We start from the raw sequence: 22,692 nt of genomic DNA on the forward strand, positions 1-22,692 counted from the left end.
CTTGCTTATTTGAGCGAGCACACAAAAACAACCTTAATTTGTTATGGAAAACAAAGCGGGATTTCCTAGCAAAGGTTTAAATAAATGCATTGAGTCTCTACTTTAAAGAAGATGTTGGGGAAAGATTAGAGGAAATTGAATTCATGGGGACTATTTAAAAAAATATAAAACCTCTGACAAATGCTTATGGTCTTGACAAGATTATTAACAATAAGAGACATTAAACATACTCAAATTCCTCCTGCTTTTAAATAAGTCATATGATACACTAATAAAAATTGTTCAATTAGAAACTAAAATCTGGTTTCTTGATACCTTGATTAAAAAAAAATCTTTTAAAATTATTTTCAGAATCCATCAGGATGAAATCATGCAGTTGGGAAATCAGACCTTCATGTCTTCTGGACTAAAGAAAAATGTTCCAACTTGCAGCACAGATTCCTCTCAAATTAAAACACACTTGGGTTGTACTCTGTCCTGTTTCCTTTTAACAAGGATGCTTTAAATATATATAAGTCAAGCAAAATCAATATTTAGGACTGTTAGAATGTCCCCCTATAGATACAGCACCGCACCACAATAAACTACTTTAAAGCCACCAGTCTGACAGTTTTCTACAGCATAGGCACCTACCTGCCTTTGGAACTAAATCAGACATACTGTAAGTCCTAGTCGCTCTATGACACTTCCCCCACCTCACCCCACCCCACTCTTTCCAGTTGAAAAAAGAAAGAAAGAAACAAACAGGTTTAACTTTGAAGAGTTTCCATGGGTTTGGTCAAACCGTTCTATCTTTTTTAGGTAGCACAGAAAAGGCAAACCTTGCAGCTTTCGCACGTGAGGAGACCGTAATGGTACCCAGACACTTTATCGCCACACACAGGACATAGCTCTTCCAGATCTTCATCATAGGAGTAATTCACCATTTTAAATTGAGACACTGAAATAAAAAAAAAAAAGAGAAACATGAACACATGCCCTATTAATTTCCCAATATAGGTTTTAATGCTGCTGCACTGAAAAGCATTGCTGATGTGGTTGGTGGCCAGATATCAGATAAAATATAAAATAATGTTTACTCAAGTGGTATTGAAGAGGAGTACTTTTAAACATGAGGAGAGCATCTTTGTGCATCAATAAACATGTGCTTTATTATTTTTCAGTTTCCAACTTTTTTTTTTTTGGTTAACATTTTAAAGTGACCACTGTTAACCAAAAACCAACAGATCAGAAAGGAAACATGAACCATACAAATGTTAACCTCAAATGTCTTTTAAACCTCTCTCTACTGTTCTCAAATGTCGCCTTTGCCTAATGAATGGGGCAAAATTTGGAGGCTGTAAGGGACTGGCACACTCCTACAGTGACTTGCTGTATGTAAGTACACCTCCCTTTGCTAGGCTTAGCAATGCTAATTTGCGCATTGTCGCTTTTGCAGAGCAATGAAGCTGCAGAAACTTGCTTCTCAGAAGCAACTTTAACAACAGCCTGTGGCTCTCAGGGTTCAAGTCTGTTAGATTAATCAAAACATTCAGTTCCGCATTGACTGTAGGTCTGTTCTGACCACTTTCATCTCCTCACGTTTGAAAATGCCCTGTGAAAATAAAAACAAGGAAGAGGAGAGGACACCCGGAAGCGGGGCAGAAACAAGCAAGGAAAAGAAACAGGAGGGTTTAGCAGAGTTCTAGAGCTTTGTTTGTAATGAACTTCACAAGCTTCAATAAGGAGAAGCGTTGCAAAGTATAAACACCTCCGAGATTGCGGGAGGAACAAAAATCAGACCATGGTATCCTGACTCCCTATGACTAGGGACATTAACGCCCTAGTCTTTGCAGCCAAAAAGATAAACTGTGCACAGAAAGGTTAGTTAGTGGCCCACAGACCCCTAGGCACTACCAGATGAGACTGAAAACCCAGTTCAGGAGGCAGAGCAGGGATGGGCCAGCATCTAGGCAAGGGGCAGATCTGTACAACCAGCCACTACCGGGACTCCCCGCACCCTCTTCAAACCCTTTGTGCACCCGGCTCCGGCCCCCTTGCTCAACCCTTTGCTACCCAAAGACGCACAAACTCCAAAGAGAGTTTGCTTTAAGTTAATCAGTGGCATTGCAAGGGGCGGGGCGGGGGAGGGGTACCCACAGCCTGGCAGAAGTTTCCTCAGATTTGTTTACTAAAAAGAAAATGGAGAAACTGCCCCTACCCCAGAGCCAAAGTACTATGCCTCTTTATTACTAGGTGGTATCTTTATTCTTTTAAAATGAAGTTCATTTATTTCTGTCTTAAGGAAGTGTCTGTTCCCCGACACAGAGCCCTGGGCTGTAGCATAAGTTGGTCCGGGAGAGCAACAGTTTGCAAAGATCTCGGGTAGAGGCACCAGCAAAGAAAGGCATTCCCGGGGCTCAGTAACTCAGAAATAAGGGATGCTGAGCGCGCCTCTCTCCTGCGAAGCCAGCTCTTACCCCAACTGTTAGAGAGAAGCTGAGACACTCTAAAGAATCAGGACCTGAGGGTTTGGGAAAAGAAAAGCTTGGGGTTGGGGGAGTTTACGGAACTCTGAAAACTCTGACTTCTGTTTCCAGGTATGTTTCTGGGCTGAGAGGGGCTGTACTTTACTAGTTGTGTGTTCTCTTCTGTCTCCCTGTCTCCCCCCAAAAGTAATCTCTAACTTCACATTTAAGAGTATCAGATTGGCAATCACTTACATTCTCCGTGCCCTTCTCAGAGATTCCATATAGAAGGAAAGACGGAAGCCCATCTTCCGGTAAAATTCGGAGTCTAAGTGGGGAGAGGTGCATCTGGGAACCCTGAGAATTTTTTTGTTTGTTTGTTTACCCACAGGGCACCTGGGTCACCTAAATTAAGAGTTCAGAGAACCAAATCCACCATGGTTTGGAAATCCCTGTGCCCCTGGGAAAAGTGAGGGAACAACTGGGTCTTGTAAAGCTAGGTCCTCCGTTAATCCCCTTGAAGTTGGATGCTTCGCGCTGCCTGAGAATCCAGTAACGAATTTTCTTTCTGGGTTCCAGCACCCGTCAAAGTATGAGTGTGTCCCTGGTAAGGGACCCAACGGCGGCCGGCAGGCAGGCGCGCACTGTCCTTGCTGCAAACTACCGCAAAGCCGCGCCAGGCTTTTTCCCACGCTGCTTTAGAGCCCAGTGCAAAGAAGGGTCATATCTGCTAGCCCCCCAGCAATAAGGCAAGCTAGTGTCTTGGCTTGGGGGACAGGAGGCCAGAAAGGGCCCTCTAAATTTTACAAAGAAAATGTTACCAGGTTATTTCTCTCCAGTCCTCAGTACGCCGTGTTTCGCTCCACTGCGCTTTTTTGCCCCGGATCCCGCCACCCTAAAAGCCTGCATGGGGCAGGAAGTAGCAAAAAGCTGGTCCTTCTGCCGGGAGGAAACTTAGCGGAGCCAGAGGCCAGAGCCCAGAGCTCAGGAAGCAGGCCTGGGGCACTTATCAGGAATCCCAGGTGTATCTCTTCAAGCCAACAAGGCTTCCTCAGTAGCAGACACACAAAGTTAGTCTAAGGACTGAGGCCAAGGGAATTTCTACAACCCTACCCAAAGACTTGGAAAGACCCCAAGATCACCCAGGATATCTGACCCCACCCGCACGTCTGCTGTCCCCTTCCCTGAGCCTAAGGCGATCTTGGGTTTCCCGGCCAGAGCGCACAGCCTACCATTGAGTCCAAGAGCTCTGTTCTCAACACTTCTCTGACCCTTTCAAGTTCGTGCAAAAACGGCTGGCAGGAAGCTTTAAGGGGATCACAAGCCGGCTGGCCTCAGTATCCAGAAACTCCGATAGGGGTGAAGATAGAAAAACTTTTCCTAACATTTTTTTCACCTTGGCCCGTTGCTAAGATAAAGTTCTGAAGAGTTTAGAGTGTAAAAAATACAGGAGATGAGATTTGGTCTTTTTCTGATGTTACCAATCAAGAATAGGGACACAAATGGAATATCCACACTCTCGGCTCTGAGACCGAAAGGATAACAAGCTAACCCTGAGCACCCCAGCTCCTCATTCGGCACGATACTAGACGGGAATAGAGTTGGGGTGATTGGTGTTTAGTTATGCCAGCAGTTTTGAGTTGCCTTAAAAGACTGCCGGATCTGGCAAGGCTTTTGGGGGTGCTGGTGTAATCGAACACCACTAACAACACCAATCACCTTCCTGTGATTTTTCTCTACTCAGTCTTTTCCCCTCCACACGGGAGCATGTGAGTAAAAGCTCGAACCACCTAGAAATGGTGAGCAGAGAGGAATTCCACTTCTCAAAAGAAAGATTGTTCCACGGCGCCCTTAGCTTCCAGCTGCCCCCAGCTCCAGTTGACTCTCCGCTTCCAGTCTCTCTACTTAATTAGAAGTGGCCAATTAGACGTTGATGAGAAAGCACCATCCGCCTAGTTCAAGTGCCATTAACTTTTATGCTTGCGTCTAAAGAGGAGGCCGAAGCCGCCGCGCACCACAACTGCCAGCTGGGCTGCTCTGGTGCCCATGCTGCAGAAGGCTGAAGCCCGCGGGGTTAGCCCGAGAGTGTAAAACCAGGAACCAGAGCGCCGCGCCACACCGCAACGCACCCCCTTACCTTGCATGTTTTCTGGCATCTGCCCCTGTTCCCCATGCGATCGGACCAGTCCTGGGGCTTCCGTCTCCACTTTGGGCAGCATGACAAGGCGGCTGCGGGCGGGAATGGGGCGTCGGTGTCGGTCCGGAAGCCCAGCACCTGGACACGGGCAGCAGAGATTCAACTCCAGCGGAAAGAGAGAAGGGGTGATCAGCGTGCCCGCTCACCCACCCGCTCGCCAGAGCTGCCGGGCAGGACCTCGGAACCCTGTCCGGTCCGGCAGCTTCAAAGCTGTCCCTAAGCTGAGCGCGGGAGATCCCGGCTACCAAGCTAGACTAAGAAGACCGCGTTCCGCTGCCCGGGTTCCGCTCCGCAAGGGCGGAGGCAGCGACAGCAAAGGCGCTGCTGCCCCGGACAGCGATCTGTGCGCGCCGCGCTCCGGAGGGCAGCAGAGGCAGCCGCCAGCTGCTACTGCTGCAGCGGCTGAACGGCTCCCGGACTCCTTCCCCTCTTGCACCCGCCCTCTGGCTCAGGATCAGCAGGGGTCTCTCTCTCTCTCCTTCGCTCGCCTCACTTCTCTCCCCTCCTCTACTGTCCTCTCCTCTCCTTTCCGCCCCTTTCTCCTATCTCTCCTTCAGCTCCCTCTCTCCTAATATCACAAGTGTGGAGTTCTGAAGTTCCAACCTCCCACTCCTCTAGGGTGGAGAGCAACCCTTCCAGCCCCGAGGGTGACAGAGTCAGGAGGAGAGGGGAAGACACGCTGGAGAGGGGAGGTAAGCTGGAGGGGTGGGGGCAGGGGGGAGGTAAGAGGTGAAGACAGTGAATCGGGACGCAGGTTCCGGACTCAGGTCGGACACTAGCCACTAGCCAATAAGGAAGCTCTGGCCTCGGGGCCTGCCCCAACCTCTTCACCCCGCCTTAATCTACTCCACCCCACCCTGGCTTGAGACGGGAGGGGCTAGTGGGGGATATAAATGCTACTAGGTTTCTCAGCTATTGAGGAGCGACCGGTGTCTTAAGTGAAGCGGCCAGGGATCTGAGAGCCGAGAGGCCATTTCAAAGAGCCGGTGAAAGGCAAGAAGGGCTGGAGAGTGTGGGTGTAGGTGGTCCATGCATGAGTGTGGAGAAGGAGACCTGTGGAGTGAAGGGCCTACTTAAAACACCGAGAAAAAAAAAAAAGGATGTTAAAATCATAAATGGAGGGTGGTTGGTCCTTCTATCAAGGTCCTCCCTGAAGGCAGACATCAGAGAGGTACAACTGAATGACTGCGCCCTGAAGAACCCAGGGGTTATGGCTCACTTTGCGGACAGCGAAGAAGTCACTGAGGTTTCTCTCCCTTTGCATGTAATTGGAGTAAAAGACAGCCACTTCTGCTTCCCCAGGCTGCTCACCAACCCACCTCCCTACTTATGGAAAGAACACTTGAGTCTAAAATTATCTTAATGACTGTCGAATTTTTAGTGAGAGAGACCTGTGTTTGGACCTAGGATGGAAAGATCCGACCCTTGATTTCTTTCTAGAGTCCCTTTGGTGGCCCCATGCCCCCCACCCAACCCCCACGAGGCACAGCATTTTTTTTTTTAAGTTATAAAGAACCATCTGTTAGGCCACTAGCCCAGCTTCATCTTTAAAGTTTTCAGATCTCATCCCAACAAGATGAAAAACACTCTTCCCAGCCTCCTGGATGCAGGCAAAGCTTCATGCCCACGGTCTGCTGTGCAACTGGGTAATTATCAGAGTCCACCCACAAGGGGGTGGATTTGAATCTCAAAAGAGCTGAATTTATTCTATGTAAATGGCATGGAGATCACATAAAAACTGCCCAGTCTAGTATTTAATGAATAAAAAATTATTCCAAATCATTGCTTACACTTTTATATGAAGTACACTATCCATTGATGGCTATCAACTCATGCATATTGATGTTCTAAACTGGTTCATATTTTTGCTGTAAAACATATATATGCAGAATCTAAAATATCTGATTTCCACCTTTTGCAGCATTTTTAGGGCCCTAATGTGGCCTAAGCATGTCCCTTCTGGCCACAAATATTGAGGGGGGCTGCCAATTAGTTTGTACAGTGGAGCAGGCTGAATTTGCCTCTATTAGTGTCCATTACCCTCAGGTTTTCACGTTAGTATCAAGTAACAATGTCAATACGTGCTCAGTTTTGCCCCTTCTTTAAGACATCACTTTGAATTACAAATGCATTTCTTACACAGTTCAGAAAGGGGGCCACTCTCTAGGCTCACAGCATCGCTGCTCACTGCCCGCTTTGCCTTGGATTTCATGCAAACTTGAGAAATCAGTTTCTTTCAAAGTGTTAAGAACGAACAACCTCCATTCACCTCCACTCACTGCAATTCTAAGGACTCATAGTGGTCTCTTGTTTATCATCTTCCTACCCACCAGCCAAGGATGCAGCAACTCTAGCTTCTTGGTCCACCCCCCCCCCCTTCTTTTTTTGTTCAAGAGGTGGCTCCCAAAGTTGAAGAGCCTCGTGATTTACAGTGGCTAGAAGGCTGGCCAAAACCAGAGGCTGAAGCTGACCCAGTGTGGTGAACTTTGTGGTAGCACCAGCTTCTATCCCAGAAAGGACATACTTAGGTCAAATTAGTGGCTTTGCAGCCCCATCTGCCCCCCACCCCCAGCTTGTCTTCCAAAGCCAGAGCGGTGTATGCCAAAGGTCAAGTGGGGCTTTCCTTTATCTTCCCACAGGTAGACTTTCCAAGAAAACGCCTAGTAGATGAGGAGGGAGGGGCAGACAGGGAATAGGTGTCCAAGACAAGGTCTAAAAGAATCTGGCCTTTGACATTTAAGTAGCTTTTCCTTGCTTTGAAGATCTAGTCTAGGCAGAGCCTCTGTCTAGCAGCCAATGAAGGGGCCTGCTAGAGAGATCTAACAAACAAGAGAAGTTGCCTTTTTTGCCAGGTGTAGTGCCTGCCACCTTTAATCCCAGCACTTGGGAGGCAGAGGCAGGAGGATCTCTCTGAGTTTAAGATTCCAACAAGGTCTATGTAAGGTCTCTATAGTTAGTAAGGGACAACCAGTGTGGCATAGTGAGTCTCTCTGTCTCTGTCTCTCTGTCTCTCTGTCTCTCTGTCTCTCTGTCTCTCTCTCTCTCTCTCTCTCTCTCTCTCTCTCTCACACACACACACACACACACACACACACACACACACACACACACACACAGGGGAAGGGAGAGGGGAGGGAGGCTGAGCTTTTCCTAGAAAAACCTGACTCCCACCTCCAGAATGAGACAAGGTAACTCAGATCGGCCTTTTTCAGATTTCCAGGTTCTTGACAATATCTCAGTAGGGCTTGGGGGCGCGCGGGGGGGGGGGGAGGGCGGATTCAAGGAGCTGGGTTTTGTTGGAAATTCAAGGGCACACTCACGTTTTTCCCGGAGTTGTTCCTCACGTTTGGGGGAGTGGCGAGTCTCTGACCCTGGTGCAGACGCTGAGGGAGGAGTGAAGGAAACAAGCTACCAAACTCATTCCGAACTTTCAGAGTGCACCCTCCCAATGCCGTCTAGACAACCCAACACCCCCTCGGAGTCCTTCACCCTCTTATTCCGTTGGACAGACGATCCCACTGAAGCAGGGGACCAGTTCTGTGACCGTGGCCGTGTCGAGGTGTCTCCTAGAATGTTCTGTCCCCTAGGGCTGTGCGGCGCGGCAAGGAGGAGGAGGAAGAGGAGGATGAAGAGGAGGAGGAGGGAGGAATGAGGAGCAACAGCAGCTCAGGGTGTTCACCTTCCCTCTACCTGGAGGGTCCCTGGTTCTATAGTCTCAGATGAGGCCTGAGGGACTAAATGGCTGGGAAAAAGGGACCTATGTGTTCTAAATGCTGAAGCCAACAACGGTCAGTACGTACCCCGGAACGCATCAACCATGAGCGGGGACGCACATCCCATCCTCCGCAGAAGATCTCTTATCAAATGCCACTATGCCTCTTTATGGAAGCACGTGTAGGAATTCACCAGAGCCTTACTTCTGGCGGAGACTTAAAGATAAGTTTCCCCTAGCTACCACGAGCACTCCGAATTTCTCTTGCAATCTCCAGCCAACTTCTAGCAAACTTCTCCCTCCTCAGCCCTCCCCCGCGCCTCCTCCTTTCCAGCAAGGGTAGTCTCCCGGGTTTGCCCTTCCCGGTTTTGACTTTGTCTTCAAGTGTTGATTGACGGTTGCAATTACAAAGGATGATAGCTCGGGGAGGCTCCCGCAGCCTTGATGAGCCCGAGAAGCGCAGGCCTGGCATATTTTATCCAGCCTCGGCGTTCCCGGGGCCGTGCGCGCCCCCATTCACCCAGCTGGCTGGAGCTGAGGCGGTCTCGCACTCCCCACCCACGAGGATGCAACTGCAAGTTCTCCTCCGGTCTTCTCCCTTCCCGAGGTTGCGCGCCGCGCCGCTCGGTGGAGCGCTCACGGAGAGCAAGCCTGCCCTTGACCTGACCTAAGAAGCGCCAGTCCTCCCTGCGTTTGTAATCCACTCTAGGCTGCAGCTGAGCCGGGGATGGGGGTGGGAGAAGAGCCAAACTATCCAGGACCAATTGAAGTTTTCTGAGCGCTAGAAGCACAGGAGTAGACACTGCTGTCCCACGCACCTGAGAAGATGAAGCTTGGAGCGACCCGCCCAATTTAGCAAAGAACTTGGAAAACATCTTTCTTAGTAACAAAATTTAACGCTTCCTCCTCTGTTCTCTCTTTTTCTTTTGATGTTAAAAAAAAAAAAAAAAAAAGCAAGCAAGCAGGAAGGAAGGAAAGAAAAAGAATTGAGTAAAGTTACCTTTCCGGTCCTAGGTATCTAGTTGTATTGAACTGATGATACTACGTTCTGAAGCCCGGGAAGAGTCCTAGATCTCTGTTTTAAAGTATTCTTCCCCTGAAGGGAAGTGACAGCCCAAGGGAAAAGAGAAACGAATTTATCAACTCTGAAGCTCTGACTTCCCTAATTTTTCCACCCCTCCCACTTGAACATTCCATCAGGTGAAGCTGCAAAACTCAGTTGAGCCAATAATGCGTTTTGCCTACTGGGTGGGTTCTGGCCCTCCCCCCCACCTCCTTCCTGGGCTCCACGCCCTCACCCGGAGCGCTTTGTTTTAAAAAGAACAGCCCGGTTTCTAAAGACAAAACTTCAGCGCACCTTGTAGACCAAGCTTTGCAAAACAAAACACGAACTTAAAGCCAGTGATCTTCCCTGGTTAAAAAAAAAAAAAAAAAAAAAAAACTTAAAAAAAATTCTCTTTGTATTGATTGTTTCAAATAAGCACTGTAGGCAGCTGCAGGGGGTGGGGGTGGGGACATCCTCCGCTTCCGTGAGAGGGCGGGCTGCCAATCCCGAATTGGGGCAAACCTGCAGATTTTCAATACCCTAAAAGAGTGTCCTAATAAATACCCCATCCTGGGCTTTATGCCTGGGGAAAATATGCCAGGGCAATCCCCACTTCCCTCTCTATACTGCTGGAGTCCTCCACCCTCACCCTGAAAGAAAGGAGGGAGTTTTGGACCTCTGTTTTTGGAATTTAAGGCTCTTTATCTTTAAAATTACATCATTGGGAACTTTCTTCAATACCGAGTTCAAGCTCGCCCTGCCTTGGGAGCCTGGGATCTTCAAAGGAGATCTGGTCTACAAAGCCTCGGAGTTGGAAAGTTACCTGGGCTTAGTAGACCAGACCAAACACCACAAAGCACTGACAGGCCCAAGACAGTCCAGGAGCCAGTTGGCCAAGAGGTCTGTGGTAAAACAAACTAGGCAACACCTAATATCTCTCTCCTCTATAAACCCACCTGGTTTTAATCTAGGCTAGAAATGGTCCTTTAGGGCTAAACTTCAATGAGAAGTAATTGAGCTAAGACTTCTTCTGTGTGTGGGGGCGGGGTGTCTTTTTCTTTTTCTTTTCTTGCTTTCACTGTGCAGCCTTGGCTGTCCTAGAGATTGCTCTGTAGACCAGGCTGGCCTAGAATTTACAGAGATCCACCTGCCTCTGCCACCAGAGCCCTGGGATTAAAGGTGTATGCTGCCACTGCCGGGTCCTTATAAGGTTTTTAAAAATTCCGCTGCTAAGATCTGAGAACCTTTCTCAGAAGAGACTCTACTTTGAGATTACCTTACACTTCAGGTAAATCAGTGATTGGCTTATAGGCAATAATGTCGATGCTCTTGTAAAGGTAATTGAATCCTCTGTCTGTAAAAAGGCAATGTGGAACCCTAGGCTTATGGCTTATAGTAGTGACAGCCCTGAGCATGGGTACCCAAGGAGAGAGGGGCAGCTTTAGAGGTGGAACGTTGACAAGGGCTTCACTCTTCAGGGGATGGAGGCATGGCTCAATAGTTAGGAACACTGGCTTCCCCAGAGCACCCAGGTTTCATTCCCAGAACCTATAAGACAGCTCAAAACTACCTGTAACTCTAGTCAAGAGATCAAAGGCCCTCTTTTGGCACCAGGCACACAGAAAGACAGGCTGGCAGGCAGGCAGACAAGCAGGCAAAACATTCATATAAATAAAAATTTTCAAACCTGCCCAATTCAAAGGGTGCCAGTGTCTCCTTTACCCAGAATGTAATGTTTGTGATCAAGAGATGATGGGATGGACCTGGGGATGCAGCTTATTTGACACATCACCTTTCTGTCATGTGCAATACTCAGAATTGGAAGAGATGTACTATGGCCAGGTGTTGGGGGTGGTAGGGCCCAAGTCCTGAGAGTGGCAGCAGCCAAGTGTTGTAGCCAGCCAGGAATCCCAGCATGTAGTAGTTTGAGGTTAGCATTCACTACAAACTGAAACCCTATCTCAAAACCCAGAGAGAAGGCCGGGCGTGGTGGCACACGCCTTTAATCCCAGCACTTGGGAGGCCAGGTCAGCCTGGTCTACAGAGTGAGTTCCAGGACAGCCAGGGCTATATACAGAGAATCCCTGTCAAGGGGGAAATAAAGCAGTAATGCCATTCCTGTCTAGAAGTTTAGGACCTGGAAGGTTCTAAAACCCAGCAGAGCGACCGACCTCACTCAGCTCACACAGGTCCTTCAAGGGATGATCTTAAGCTGGGAGGGGAACAAAGACACTGTGTGTTCAGATCCTGAGCCAGGAATCCAGCACTTCTCCCCAAGAGAGGGACGACTGGATTTGTCTAAAGTGTTTCAAAACTGTCACTTTGCCCATCGTCTTTCCCCATAGGCCAACAATACGCATCCCTTCTTCTGAACTCAGTGACTCAAGCGACCTCCCCATCTTCCTCAAACTAAGGAGCATGGATGCTGTGAATGTCCTTAGCTTGCTATACATGCAGCAGCACCCTATAATGACCCTAGGCTAGGACCACCGATACCTGCTTCTCACCTCCCTTAACATCCACCTTTATCTCCCGGGCAGTTATTGCCAAGTTCATTTCACCCTTTTGAATTCTAGGGGTGATCTCCATTACAGAATACAGAGGAATACAAAGAGCCCTTTATGTTCTTTGGGGAACTCTGACCAATTTTAAGCTATAATCCCTGAATATCAGAGAGAGAGGAGAGGAGAGGGGGAGCAGACTGAGATGTGTTGCAGTTGCCGAGGTTCTCTTTACAGCTCACTCTGCTGACCATCAATGAGCTTTGCTCAAGCAAGTGAACTTTTTGCGTCTATAATTTAGTTAGAAAAGGCGCTCTAAGGGGACTGGAGAGATGGCTCAGAGGTTAAGAACATTGGCTGTTCTAAAGGACCAAGGTTCAAATCCCCACACCCACATAGCAGCTTACAACTGTCTGTAACCCTACTTCTAGGGATCTGACATTCTCCCACAGACATACACAGAGGCAGAATACTAATGTAAATGAAATTTTTAAAAACTTTTTTTTAAAAAAGAAAGAAAGTGGGTTTTACAAAGTAAACTTTACAGCTGACTGTTGATAAATAACAGTTTTGCCCTCTTTCCTGTCACGTTGCCCCAAGTTTGTCTTTCTGGTAGGAGTCACATTCTAGGACCACTAAAAATAGATCCTTTAAGAGGTCGGTACCAGCAAGCTTGTCTATCTTGTACAGATTGACACCTTCCTTATTGATCATAACATTATCCCTAGACAAAATTGCTTACCAGACGGCTGAAGTTACTTGCAGTTTAAAAGTTAGATATCTTTATCAACCAAAATATAACCACAAGATTTTGTTTGTTTGTTTGTTTGTTTTTCGAGACAGGGTTTCTCTGTGTAGCCCTGGCTGTCCTGGAACTCACTTTGTAGACCAGGCTGTCCTCGAACTCAGAACTCTGCCTGCCTCTGCCTCCCGAGTGCTGGGATTAAAGGCATGTGCTGACCACAAGATTTTTAAAGAAGTTTTTGTCTGGAGGATTTCAGATCATCTGGATTTCCCAGGCACAATCTCTCAAGCTAATGTTGCTCACACCCACAGGGGACCACTCCTCCACAGGGGACCGTCTCCCCCAACTCTCTTGAAGCCAAATGACTCTCCCAGACAAGTCTCCCTTCCTATAGGGTGAAGAGCAGTGGAGGGTTAGACGGAGAAGTCTGTACATGTGCGGTGGAGGTTGGAGCCATGGAGCAAAAGATTTCAGTCTGATGCTTAAAGAGACCATTCTTAGGCCTGGCAGTGGTGGCACACACCTTTAATCCCTGCACTTGGGAAGCAGAGGCAGGCAGACTTCTGAGTTCGACGCCAGCCTGGTCTACAGAGTGAGTTCCAGGACAGCCAGGGCTACCCAGAGAAACCCTGTCTTGAAAAACCGGCGGGGGGGGGGGGGGAGAGTTAGAGTTCTTGAGGCTTTGTCCTGCTCAACTCATGTTCATGACTGAATTCAGATCATCTCTGCCAATGGGCCAGGTAGAGACTAAAGCAGGTCCAAGCCAGGATTTGTTGCGATGTAAGTGAGCCTTTTTTAGCTTTCTGGTTTCGTGTTTCAAGTCTCAAACATTTCAAACAACCAAGTAGAGCTTGGTGTTGGGAACCTTCAGCTGCCTGAGGCGGCCTGCAGTTTGCATCTCAAAACTACCCAAAGATAGGGAGGGCATCCAGCCACCTCAGAGGGCCTGTCCAGTGCAATGAAAAAGACTCCTTAAAAGGTCAAGAAACCCTGTCTCAAACAACAACAACAACAAAAAGGTCAACTCTCCTTCAGGAAAGGGCTCAGTCTCTTCAAGCCCTAGTCTGAAGGTGCCTGCCTCCCTGCCCTGGCTTTCACACAGCTCAGTCCTGCCAAGGTTCCGGAGTGATCCTAGGTAAACAGATGGGAATCTGGGTGCCTGTAGCCTCTTTCCAGTCACCGAGATGTGGGAACTACTCTCCAAATTATCTAGAGGGATATTAAACCAGGAGAAATAAATACGCCTAAATACTACATAGACACCCCCGCCCCCCGCCCCCGCCGCGATCCTATCTCTTCCTCACTCCCACCCTCTCTTCCTTCCTTTTTTCTCTCCACTCTCTTCTTACCCCTTTGGGAGAACTGAACAGTCATTTTGAGATCTAGCGATCTGAGGGGCTTAGGTAAGCCTTGGGTTTGAGTGTAAGCTGGTCCAGGGCAGATGAGGCTCCTTCAGTATGGTTCTGGGGAAGTATGGGCCCAGCAGCCCTTGGAGGCCAGTCAGTTCTAGCTCCATCCCGCCTCAGTTCCAGCAGAGCCTTTGAGAGACTACTGCAGTACAGTGGGTGAAAACAGCTCAGCTTGCTGTCTGGCCATCTTTTAATTCACCCCGGTGGGCTAGGGACCAGCTAGGGCACCACGTGTGTGGTCCCAGATTCCTGGTAGCCCTGTGCTGGTGCAAGCCCGGAGCACGCTTCTCGGGTGCACTCGCCTGTCTGGCCCGCATCTCCCCCCCACCCCCCCCCACCCCCCCCACCCCCCGCTACGTTCCCACACGAAGTGAAGCGCTCAGCGTTCAGTGGATGCAAAGCTCACAAAGCCCTGGTTTCCCTGCCCTTTGAAGAGTCTCTCTCTCTCTCTCTCTCTCTCTCTCTCTCTCTCTCTCTCTCTCTCTCTCTCTCTCTCTCTCCTCTCTCTGCACTCACTTCCCCGTGTTTTCTTTTTAGTTAAGTACAGAACGTTTTCTTTTTTTGGTGAACATTTCCTCAATTGATACTTCAGGGCGTAGCTGGACCATAAAAAAAGCAATCAGTGCCTTAGGTGGAGTCAGCAGGCTGCCCCCAGGGAAAGGGGCAAAGCCGGGGGCCCTGATTATCCCGTTTTAACTGAGACTGGGCTGGCAATCACTGATGGCGCAAGCATCCCTGGAGAAGGGTCGACCCTGGCTCCTATCCAGAGGAAGCAAAGGGGACACGCTCTCCAGCAGGGTCACAACCTACTGGAAATTGCTTCCCTTTGTCTTTAACTTTTAGGATGAACCGAATGTTACTGTATTTACTAAATTTATGGTAAAACTCCCACATTTATGGCTCTATATTGGTATAAATGTATGTGTGGGGATGTTTATCCTTTAAAATAATGAGTCAGGAATGGTAGCTCACACCTACAGTTCTGGTATTATGGAGAGAGACAAGGAGAAAGACGACAGAGCAGGTTCCTGGCCAGCCTAGGTTATATAATGAGACCCCTTGTCTCTCAGGAAAACCAAAACCAAACTCAATCCTCACTCATCCCCAAACAACAACAAGGAACCCCAAGATGCTTCACACGGTGGCCAGGTGTGTAGCCCAGAGATTGAGTGCTTGCCTAGAAAGTGCCCAAACTCTAGGTTCCACTTGTGGGGAGGGTATGTGGTTCTTTCTGTCTTTAAAAGCAAGTCACAGTAAGTCCCCCCACCCCCAAGAATCCTTTAATAATAGGCTGACTTTGTTTTTCTTGAATGACTTTCATTTGCCAACAAACAAACAAGCAAACAAACAAAAATCTCTATAGGATCACGGTGAATGAGACATCTCATGGTCCAGTTGAGATGTCACATTGCTGGTAAGTTCCCTGTTAGTTTTATTTGATCAGTGGTTGATCAATCTTATTTGCTTGTTTCAAAATGTTCAAAACTTTACTTGGCATGGTTGATTCAAAATGATCAAAAATTGTTAAGGCTGAAATAGATGATTAACAACTGGACTTTCTGCTGGGCAGTAACAGCACACACCTTTAATCCCAGCATGGTAGACAGAGGCAGAGGCAGAGGCAGGGGCAGGGGCAGGGGCAGGGGCAGGGGCAGGGGCAGGGGCAGGGGCAGGGGCAGGGGCAGGGGCAGGGGCAGGGGCAAGTGGATCTCTGAGTCTGAGGCTAGCCTGGTTTACAGAGTGAAGTTCCAGGACAGCCAGGGCTACACAGAAACCCTGTCTCAAAACCCTAAGCTTTTTGCTAAGTGGATCTAATACAATGGCATCCCCAAACACCGGATACAATAAATGATATTCATGTGTTGAATTACTCATTTGCTTCTTTCAACTTCAAGAAAAATAAATGTGTGATATATGTGTGGGCTTATTGTATGCTTTTAATAATTACTGCAGGCAAAGTAGTACATTAAAACACAAATCCACCATTAGTAGCACAAAACAGCCAGATGTTAAGAGAGTGGCTTCCTACTTACCAATAGCTGTAAGTCCATGCTTAAGAAATTCTTGAAAATCTCCAGTATCCAAACTAGCAGACATTCTTAGCGAAATTATTGGCAGTCCTTTGGCTTACAGCAGAAATCATTGAATGTGAGAAAGATTGCAGCTTGTCATATTTTGTGACTTTGGGAAGGAAACCTCAGACTACAGTAACCCTCATTTCCTTAGTGAAAGTTAAGAAAAAGGGGGAAAAAACAGAATTCAGAAAGGCTCCAGTCCGTGTTCTCCTGGACTCTGCACTTTTTCCAGCATGTATGACCTGCTGTAAACCATGTCTCCAGTTTCATGATGGTTTCTAATCAGAAGAAAGGAAGCTTTCAATAGGCTTCAACTGGTCACATGACCCTGTGCCGGTTGATAAGAGGACCCTGTTATAAAGTGACAGCAAAAGAGATAAGAACTCTTGGCAGATAATGGCAAAGAAATGATTAACTCAGAAAAGGAGGGGTTCTTCTGCAGCCCAGAGTGTGGAAAGTTGTAAAGCCAAGGGGTCAGGAGATCATACTTAGTGGATAAAAACTCCAAACCACCTCAAGTCCACTAACTAAACTGCAGCTTGTGACATGGCCCTTTGATGTCACTGCTTCTGGCATGGGGAAGGACAGACTCTGCTCTTCTGACCTCTGCAAATACATTTTAGATGATAACATTGGCGGACATTAATTCTTTAAATGATGACTGTAGATATGATTGACACTTTGAAACCCTACAGGAGCACTTGCAAGCTCGTGGGTATTTACTTACCATTTGACCAGTTGCCTTAAAAAAAACAACCCTGTATGTTTGTTAGAAGAGGCATTAGCTTGCTTGTATATTGGTCATTGGGCTAAAGCGGTCATTTCTTTACCTCCATAAAGTAAAATACCTTGAGATAAAATTTGAGCAAAATGATACATGTATAATGCATTTTTCATATATGATTCTGTATATATAAGTGTGTATGTATTTGTGGGGGCCCCCACCTGTGTGTAGGGGGGGTAGATTGTACACTATGTGATTATGCATAAGGAGTCCAGAATACAACCTTGGGTGTTGTTTCTTTTTCTGGTTGTTTTTGGTTTTGTTTGTGTTTGTTTGTTTTCCTTGAAACAAGGGTTTCTCTATATAGCCCTGGCAATCCTGGAACTCACTCTGTAGAGCTAGGCTTGAACTCAAAGATCCCCCTGCCTCTGCCTCCAGAGTGCTGAGATTAAAGGGATTTTAAAAGATCATAGGATGTCAATTCTTGTCAGTTATTTCTTTGTTGTTATTTCTCTGAGCAATCAAACAACAGTCTGACATGCCAGAAATCTCCCTATATATAGGCTAAAGGACACAGAACTCTGCAAAACAGCTTTTTTCTTAAAAATTATTTAGGTCTCTGAAGCATCACTCTTCATATAATACATCTTCTAGAAGCTAAAATGGAGTAACTCAGGTATAGTTGAATAATGGAGTGTACAAGTTTAGCATACATAAATCCCCAGGCTCAACTAGGTATGGTGACAAACTTTGTAACTCAACACTCACAGACTGAGGCAGGAGGATGGTGCACTGAAGGCAACCCTGGGCTGTGTAGCAATAATTTCCCCCACAAAAGCAAAGGGAGGAACTGGAGAGGTGGCACAGTGGTTGAGAGCTGGCTGCTCTTGCTGAGGCCCTGGTTTGGTCCCCAGCACCGTCATGGCAGCTCACACAGTACCCGCATGGCAGCTCAGAACCGTCTGTGGCTTCTGCTCCGTGGCTCTGTGGCTTCTGCTCTGTGGCTCTGTGGCTTCTGCTCCGTGGCTCTGTGGCTTCTGCTCCGTGGCTCTGTGGCTTCTGCTCCGTGGCTCTGTGGCTCTGCTCCGTGGCTCTGCTCATGCTGCACACACAGTGGGCAGATGTCCACACAGAGAGAAGATTCCTGCACCTAAAGTAAAAATAAATACATCTTAAAAAAAAAAAAGCAAATGGCACAAAAAAAAAAAGAGGAAATTAGCCTAGAGAAACTTTAAAACATTTCAATGGAAAATATTACCAAACCTATTATGTATCATTTGTTATACATAGCTCATTGTAAATGAAAAAATAGTGATTGAAAGTAAAGGCTGTGGGGGTGGGTATGGGGGACCTTTGGGATAGCATTGAAAATGTAAACGAGGAAAATACCTAATTAAAAAAAAAAGAAAGAAAAAAAGAAAGTAAAGGCTGGGCAGTGGTGGCACAGGCCTGGAATCCCAGCATTTGGGAAGCAGAGGGCAGGTGTAAGCTCAAGGCCAGACTGGTCTACACAGGATAGTCAGGGCCACACAGAGAAACCCTGTTTCAGAAAACCAGAATAATTAATAAGTATTAAAAATAATAATAAATAAAATAATCGGTAGGATTTTCTCAAATCTTATTACTGTGTGACTTCATGGTGACCAGCCGGTTTCCGGTTTCCGGTTTCCCTCATCTGGTCTGCATTCAGTCTGAGGTGGGATGCTGGTTCTGTTCAGGTGTAATGAAGAAAGCTCACTGATAGGAGGATGCGTTTCTCTGTTTAATTATTTTGAGATGCGGTCCTGAGATATAGCCCTGGCAACCTAAGGTATGGAGGCATGCAGCGCATGTGTGCCACCACTGGCTTGGGTGCTGAATGCTGAAGTCTGTTTTATTCTCTCAGTTGCCTGAGAGAGAATCTATTTCTAGGTAACTAAAACACGTGTATACACACTTCACAGCCGTCATCTCTCTAAGCCATTCGTACCGTACAGTGCTGAGTTTAAACTAAGTAGATAGGTGTATGTGTTCATGTGAATTTTGCCTCAACATCTGAATATTTCTTTTAACAAGATTTTACCCACCAGTTGCTAGAGTGTCTGCCTAGCATGCATGAAGCTGGCACACCCCTGGGCTCCCAGTACTCAGGAGGTGAAAGTAGAAGTTCACTGTCACCTGTTACTACAGAGCGAGTTTGAGACCAGAAGGATTTAGAAAACAAAAATTAACACATTTGTGGCCAGAGACTATACTCTTTGGTTGGTGGTCTAGTCCCTGGGAACTCTGGAGGGGGGGTCTGACTGGTTGACACTGTTGCTCCCTCCATGGGGCTGCAAACTCCCTCATCTCCTTCAGTCCTTTCTCCAACTCTTCTGTTGTGGGGGACTCCCACACTCAGTCCAATGGTTGGCTGCGAACATTCGCCTCTGTATTTGTCAGGCTCTGACAGTGCCTCTCAGGAGACAGCCATATCAGGCTCCTGTCAGCAAGCACTTGTTGGCATTCACAATAGCGTTCAGGTTTGGTGACTGTACATGGGTTGGATCCCCAGGTGGGGCAGTCTCTGGATGACCTTTCCTTCAGTCTCTGCTCCACACTTTGTCTCCATATTTCCTCCTGTGAGTATTTTGTTTCCCCTTCTAAGAAGCACTGAGGCATCCACACTTTGGTCTTCCTTCTTGGGCTTCATATGGCCTGTGAATTGAATGGGAAGAAGGGGAAGGGTGGGTGGGTGGGGAGCGCTCTCATAGAAGCAGGGGGAGGGAGAATGGAATAGGGGGTTTCTGAAAGAGAGATCTGGAAAGGGGAAAACATTTGAAATGCAAATAAAGAAAAATATCCAATAAAAAATTTAAAAATCACCACCCAACAGCTACAGCAATTATTGTAGAACTGATAGCTTTTCCTCTTTGTCGGTAGTGCTTGACGCGGGGAAGAGTTTTCATCTCATCCCCCTTCTTCCTTCGTTTCAGTTGAGATGCTGGAACAGAGCCTCCGTCCGATATGTTGGAGAAAGCCGGTGGAGGAAGAGAGGGCACAGGACTGTCCTTTCCCTCTGCACTTCTTCCAGGTTGGGCTGTCAAGTTTGGAAGGGTTGGGCTCTTTGTGAACTCTGGAGGGACGAATTAGAAGTGGTCCCCTTGTGACTATGCCCACCAGGGATGTGAAAAATATCTTGGTTACATACCATGAGACCTTAGGAAGGCGAGGAGGTTTGGTTACTACCTATGTATAGAAAGTAAGCAATTTGAAATAGGGTCACTCGCTCCCACCAGCCAAGGGAACAGATAGCCTTGGCCAGGGAAGCATGCTAGCAGTGTCTCTGAGCATCAAGTCCTGTGTCCCAGTGCAAGCAATACGGCCCATGCTCTTCACTTAGACTAAATTTGCTTTTGAATCCATGAATCCAGTGCTGAGTATGTAGCTAAAGGCTCTACCACTGAGCTACACTGCAGCCCATAGATAAATGGTGAATTCAAAATACTTGCTTGTATGTGTACATACTGGGGACTGGACCAGAGCTCCATGCATACCAGGCAAGTACTGTGCTATTCAGCTAATCACCAATCTGATTCCTTCCTCCCTTCCTTCTTCCTTTCTTTTCTTTTTTCCATTTCTTGATTTTTTTTTTCTTTTTGGAGACATAATTTCTCTGTGTAACACAGCCCTGGCTGTCCTGGAACTCACCTCGTAGACCAGGCTGGCCTTAAACCCACGAAGATTTGCTCACCTCTGCCTTCAAGTGCTGGGGTTAAAGGCATGTGCAACCATGCCTGGCCTCATTTTCTTTTTAAAAACAGGGTCTCATGTAGCCCAGGCTGTCTCCAAATGGATATGTAGCCAAGGCTAGTTTAGAACTCTTGCTCTTCTTGCCTCCACTCCCCCTCCAAGTACAGGAATTACTGGCTTGGGTCAGCATGCTTTACTTTAATTATTTTACTTTGGGGTAGGGTCTTACGAAGTTATCTAGGCTGGACTTGAGCCCACTGTGTAACCCACACCTTGAACTTTCCACCCCCTGGAGTTGGTGGGATTAAGGCTTAATGGCTACAACACAAATACCTCTTCTCCAAACTGATATGAATATGCAGAAGGACCATGTATTTCTCCAGCCATGCTCACTCACATGTGTAACACTCTGGAACAGGGTGGTTTTCTCCCATACCTGCCCTGTGTTTTGAAGACAGATTTTTAAAGCACTGGTGTAGTATCTAGTCACTGACCAGTGTAGTCTACCAGATCCTGTTATTAGGCTGACAGCTGCTCTAGTTCCTTTTTAAGCCATGTGGTCTGGGGAGACACATGCAAACCACCTGAGTGGGACACACGGTGAGATCCTCCTGGCAGGAAGGCTGGTCGTGAGGCCGGGTGGTCAGCAACCTGGCATTGGGATGAGAAAGCTCAGACCTGTGCTCTGCCTCTTCCTGGGGCAAAGAAATACTTGGCCTCTGGCTTTTGTTTTTGTTTTGTGGTTGTTTGTTAAGATTTATCTATTTTAATATTATGCCCATTTGTGTTTTGCTTTCATATGTATGAATGTATGTATGTATGTATGGATATATGTATGTATGGATGGATGGATGAATGTGTGAGGGTATCAGATCCCTTGGAACTGGAGTTGTGAATGCCATATAGGCACTGGGAATTGAACCTGAGTCCTCTGAAAGTGCTCTCAACCACTGTGCTATCTCTTATGATCCAATGCTTGGCTTCATGAAGCTTGAAAATCCTTATGAAGAAAACAAGTGATGAAGAAACACAAGTGATGGAGCTCAGTGCTTGTCTCGGTGAGAAGTGAAATCACTGATGGATGTGCACAGTGCTTTGTGAGAGAGAGAAAACCATCTATCAGGAAACATTCAGATAGATCTGCCACGGCATATGCAACTGAGGCCCAGTGCCCCTCACACGTGTGAAAATAGTCATCAGGTATATAGTGGCACACGCCTGTGACCCCCAGTACACCAGAGGCTGAGACAGGAGGACAAAGCATATTGGAGGCCAGCCTATAAATCATAATGAGACTCTGTCACCAAAACAAAGGAGCTAATATGCGACTTGACATCTTAGGTGAGAACAGGCCTTAAGGAATTGTGGAGAGACAAAGGTTTGCCGTTTGACCCCGATTCAAGGCAGTCACTGCTAGCACATATTACCTTGCTCCCTGTGGAAGGTTCCTAGAGTTCAACAGTATCATTGTGTGATTTGTTCTGCTTCTCTTTCTTGTTCAGAAGACACAACAGGGCACACACTGGATTTCTTGCTGTGTCACCTGCCTCTGAGTAAATGGTCATTTTTGGAGGTGACAGGGAGTTTGGAAAGGGGTAAAGAATGTCACTGGAGGGTCCCACCAGGACTCTCCTGAGTACAATTTGCTAATCTGTCAGTCTCTACCCACTTTGCCTCCTGGCATGCTGAGGAAACATTGCATTAATGAGTTACCTCCGTCTTTTGAAGCTTATCTCTCGGGCTACTTTCATAGAAATGGGAAGACTTGTACTTGGTGAGAAAGGAACACGTTTTTCTGAAGGAGAGACTGCAGTATCATTCCCACATAGTTCAAATAACAGCTGCTGCGAATTCACCCTCAGCCACAGTCAACAAGCAACTAACCAGTGACTCTGTGGAGGCAAACACACTCACTCAGAGTCTCCTACTTTAGGAATTGTTTTTCCTCAATCAAGAGACAGTCTCGCTAGTTCCTTTTGACAAACGTGGACATCTTCTGTAGCAGTGTTCTATCTTAAACACCTTCTTCACCCCAGCGAGCTCAGTAGTACCGCACTCATTGTGACTCACGTTTATAAAGAATACACGTCTATAATGGCAACACTATTTGCTAACTGCTTTCAGAA

General features: G+C 47.2%; 1 protein-coding gene across 4 annotated transcripts in view; it reads right to left on the bottom strand.

The window, feature by feature from the left end:
• The window catches only part of Nr5a2 (nuclear receptor subfamily 5, group A, member 2), a 117,887-nt gene extending 101,576 nt beyond the window's left edge, over positions 1–16,311 (bottom strand). Inside the window, exons 1-4 of one of the 4 annotated variants that reach the window (NM_030676.3) lie at positions 16,090–16,311; positions 7,965–8,027; positions 4,585–4,722; positions 822–940 (exon numbers count right to left, since the gene is read on the bottom strand). In NM_030676.3, coding sequence (NP_109601.1) covers positions 822–940; positions 4,585–4,722; positions 7,965–8,027; positions 16,090–16,153 — 384 coding nt within the window. In that variant the 5' untranslated portion in view covers positions 16,154–16,311. Of the gene's footprint in view, positions 1–821; positions 941–4,584; positions 4,723–5,247; positions 5,441–7,964; positions 8,028–9,356; positions 9,494–16,089 lie in introns of those variants that run through there. The other 3 variants (NM_001159769.2, XM_006529621.3, XM_006529622.4) reach the window with 3 other exon arrangements.
• Between the last annotated feature and the right edge of the window lie 6,381 nt (positions 16,312–22,692).

The sequence above is a fragment of the Mus musculus genome, chromosome 1 (genome assembly GCF_000001635.26).
Source record: "Mus musculus strain C57BL/6J chromosome 1, GRCm38.p6 C57BL/6J".
Lineage (NCBI taxonomy): Eukaryota > Metazoa > Chordata > Mammalia > Rodentia > Muridae > Mus > Mus musculus.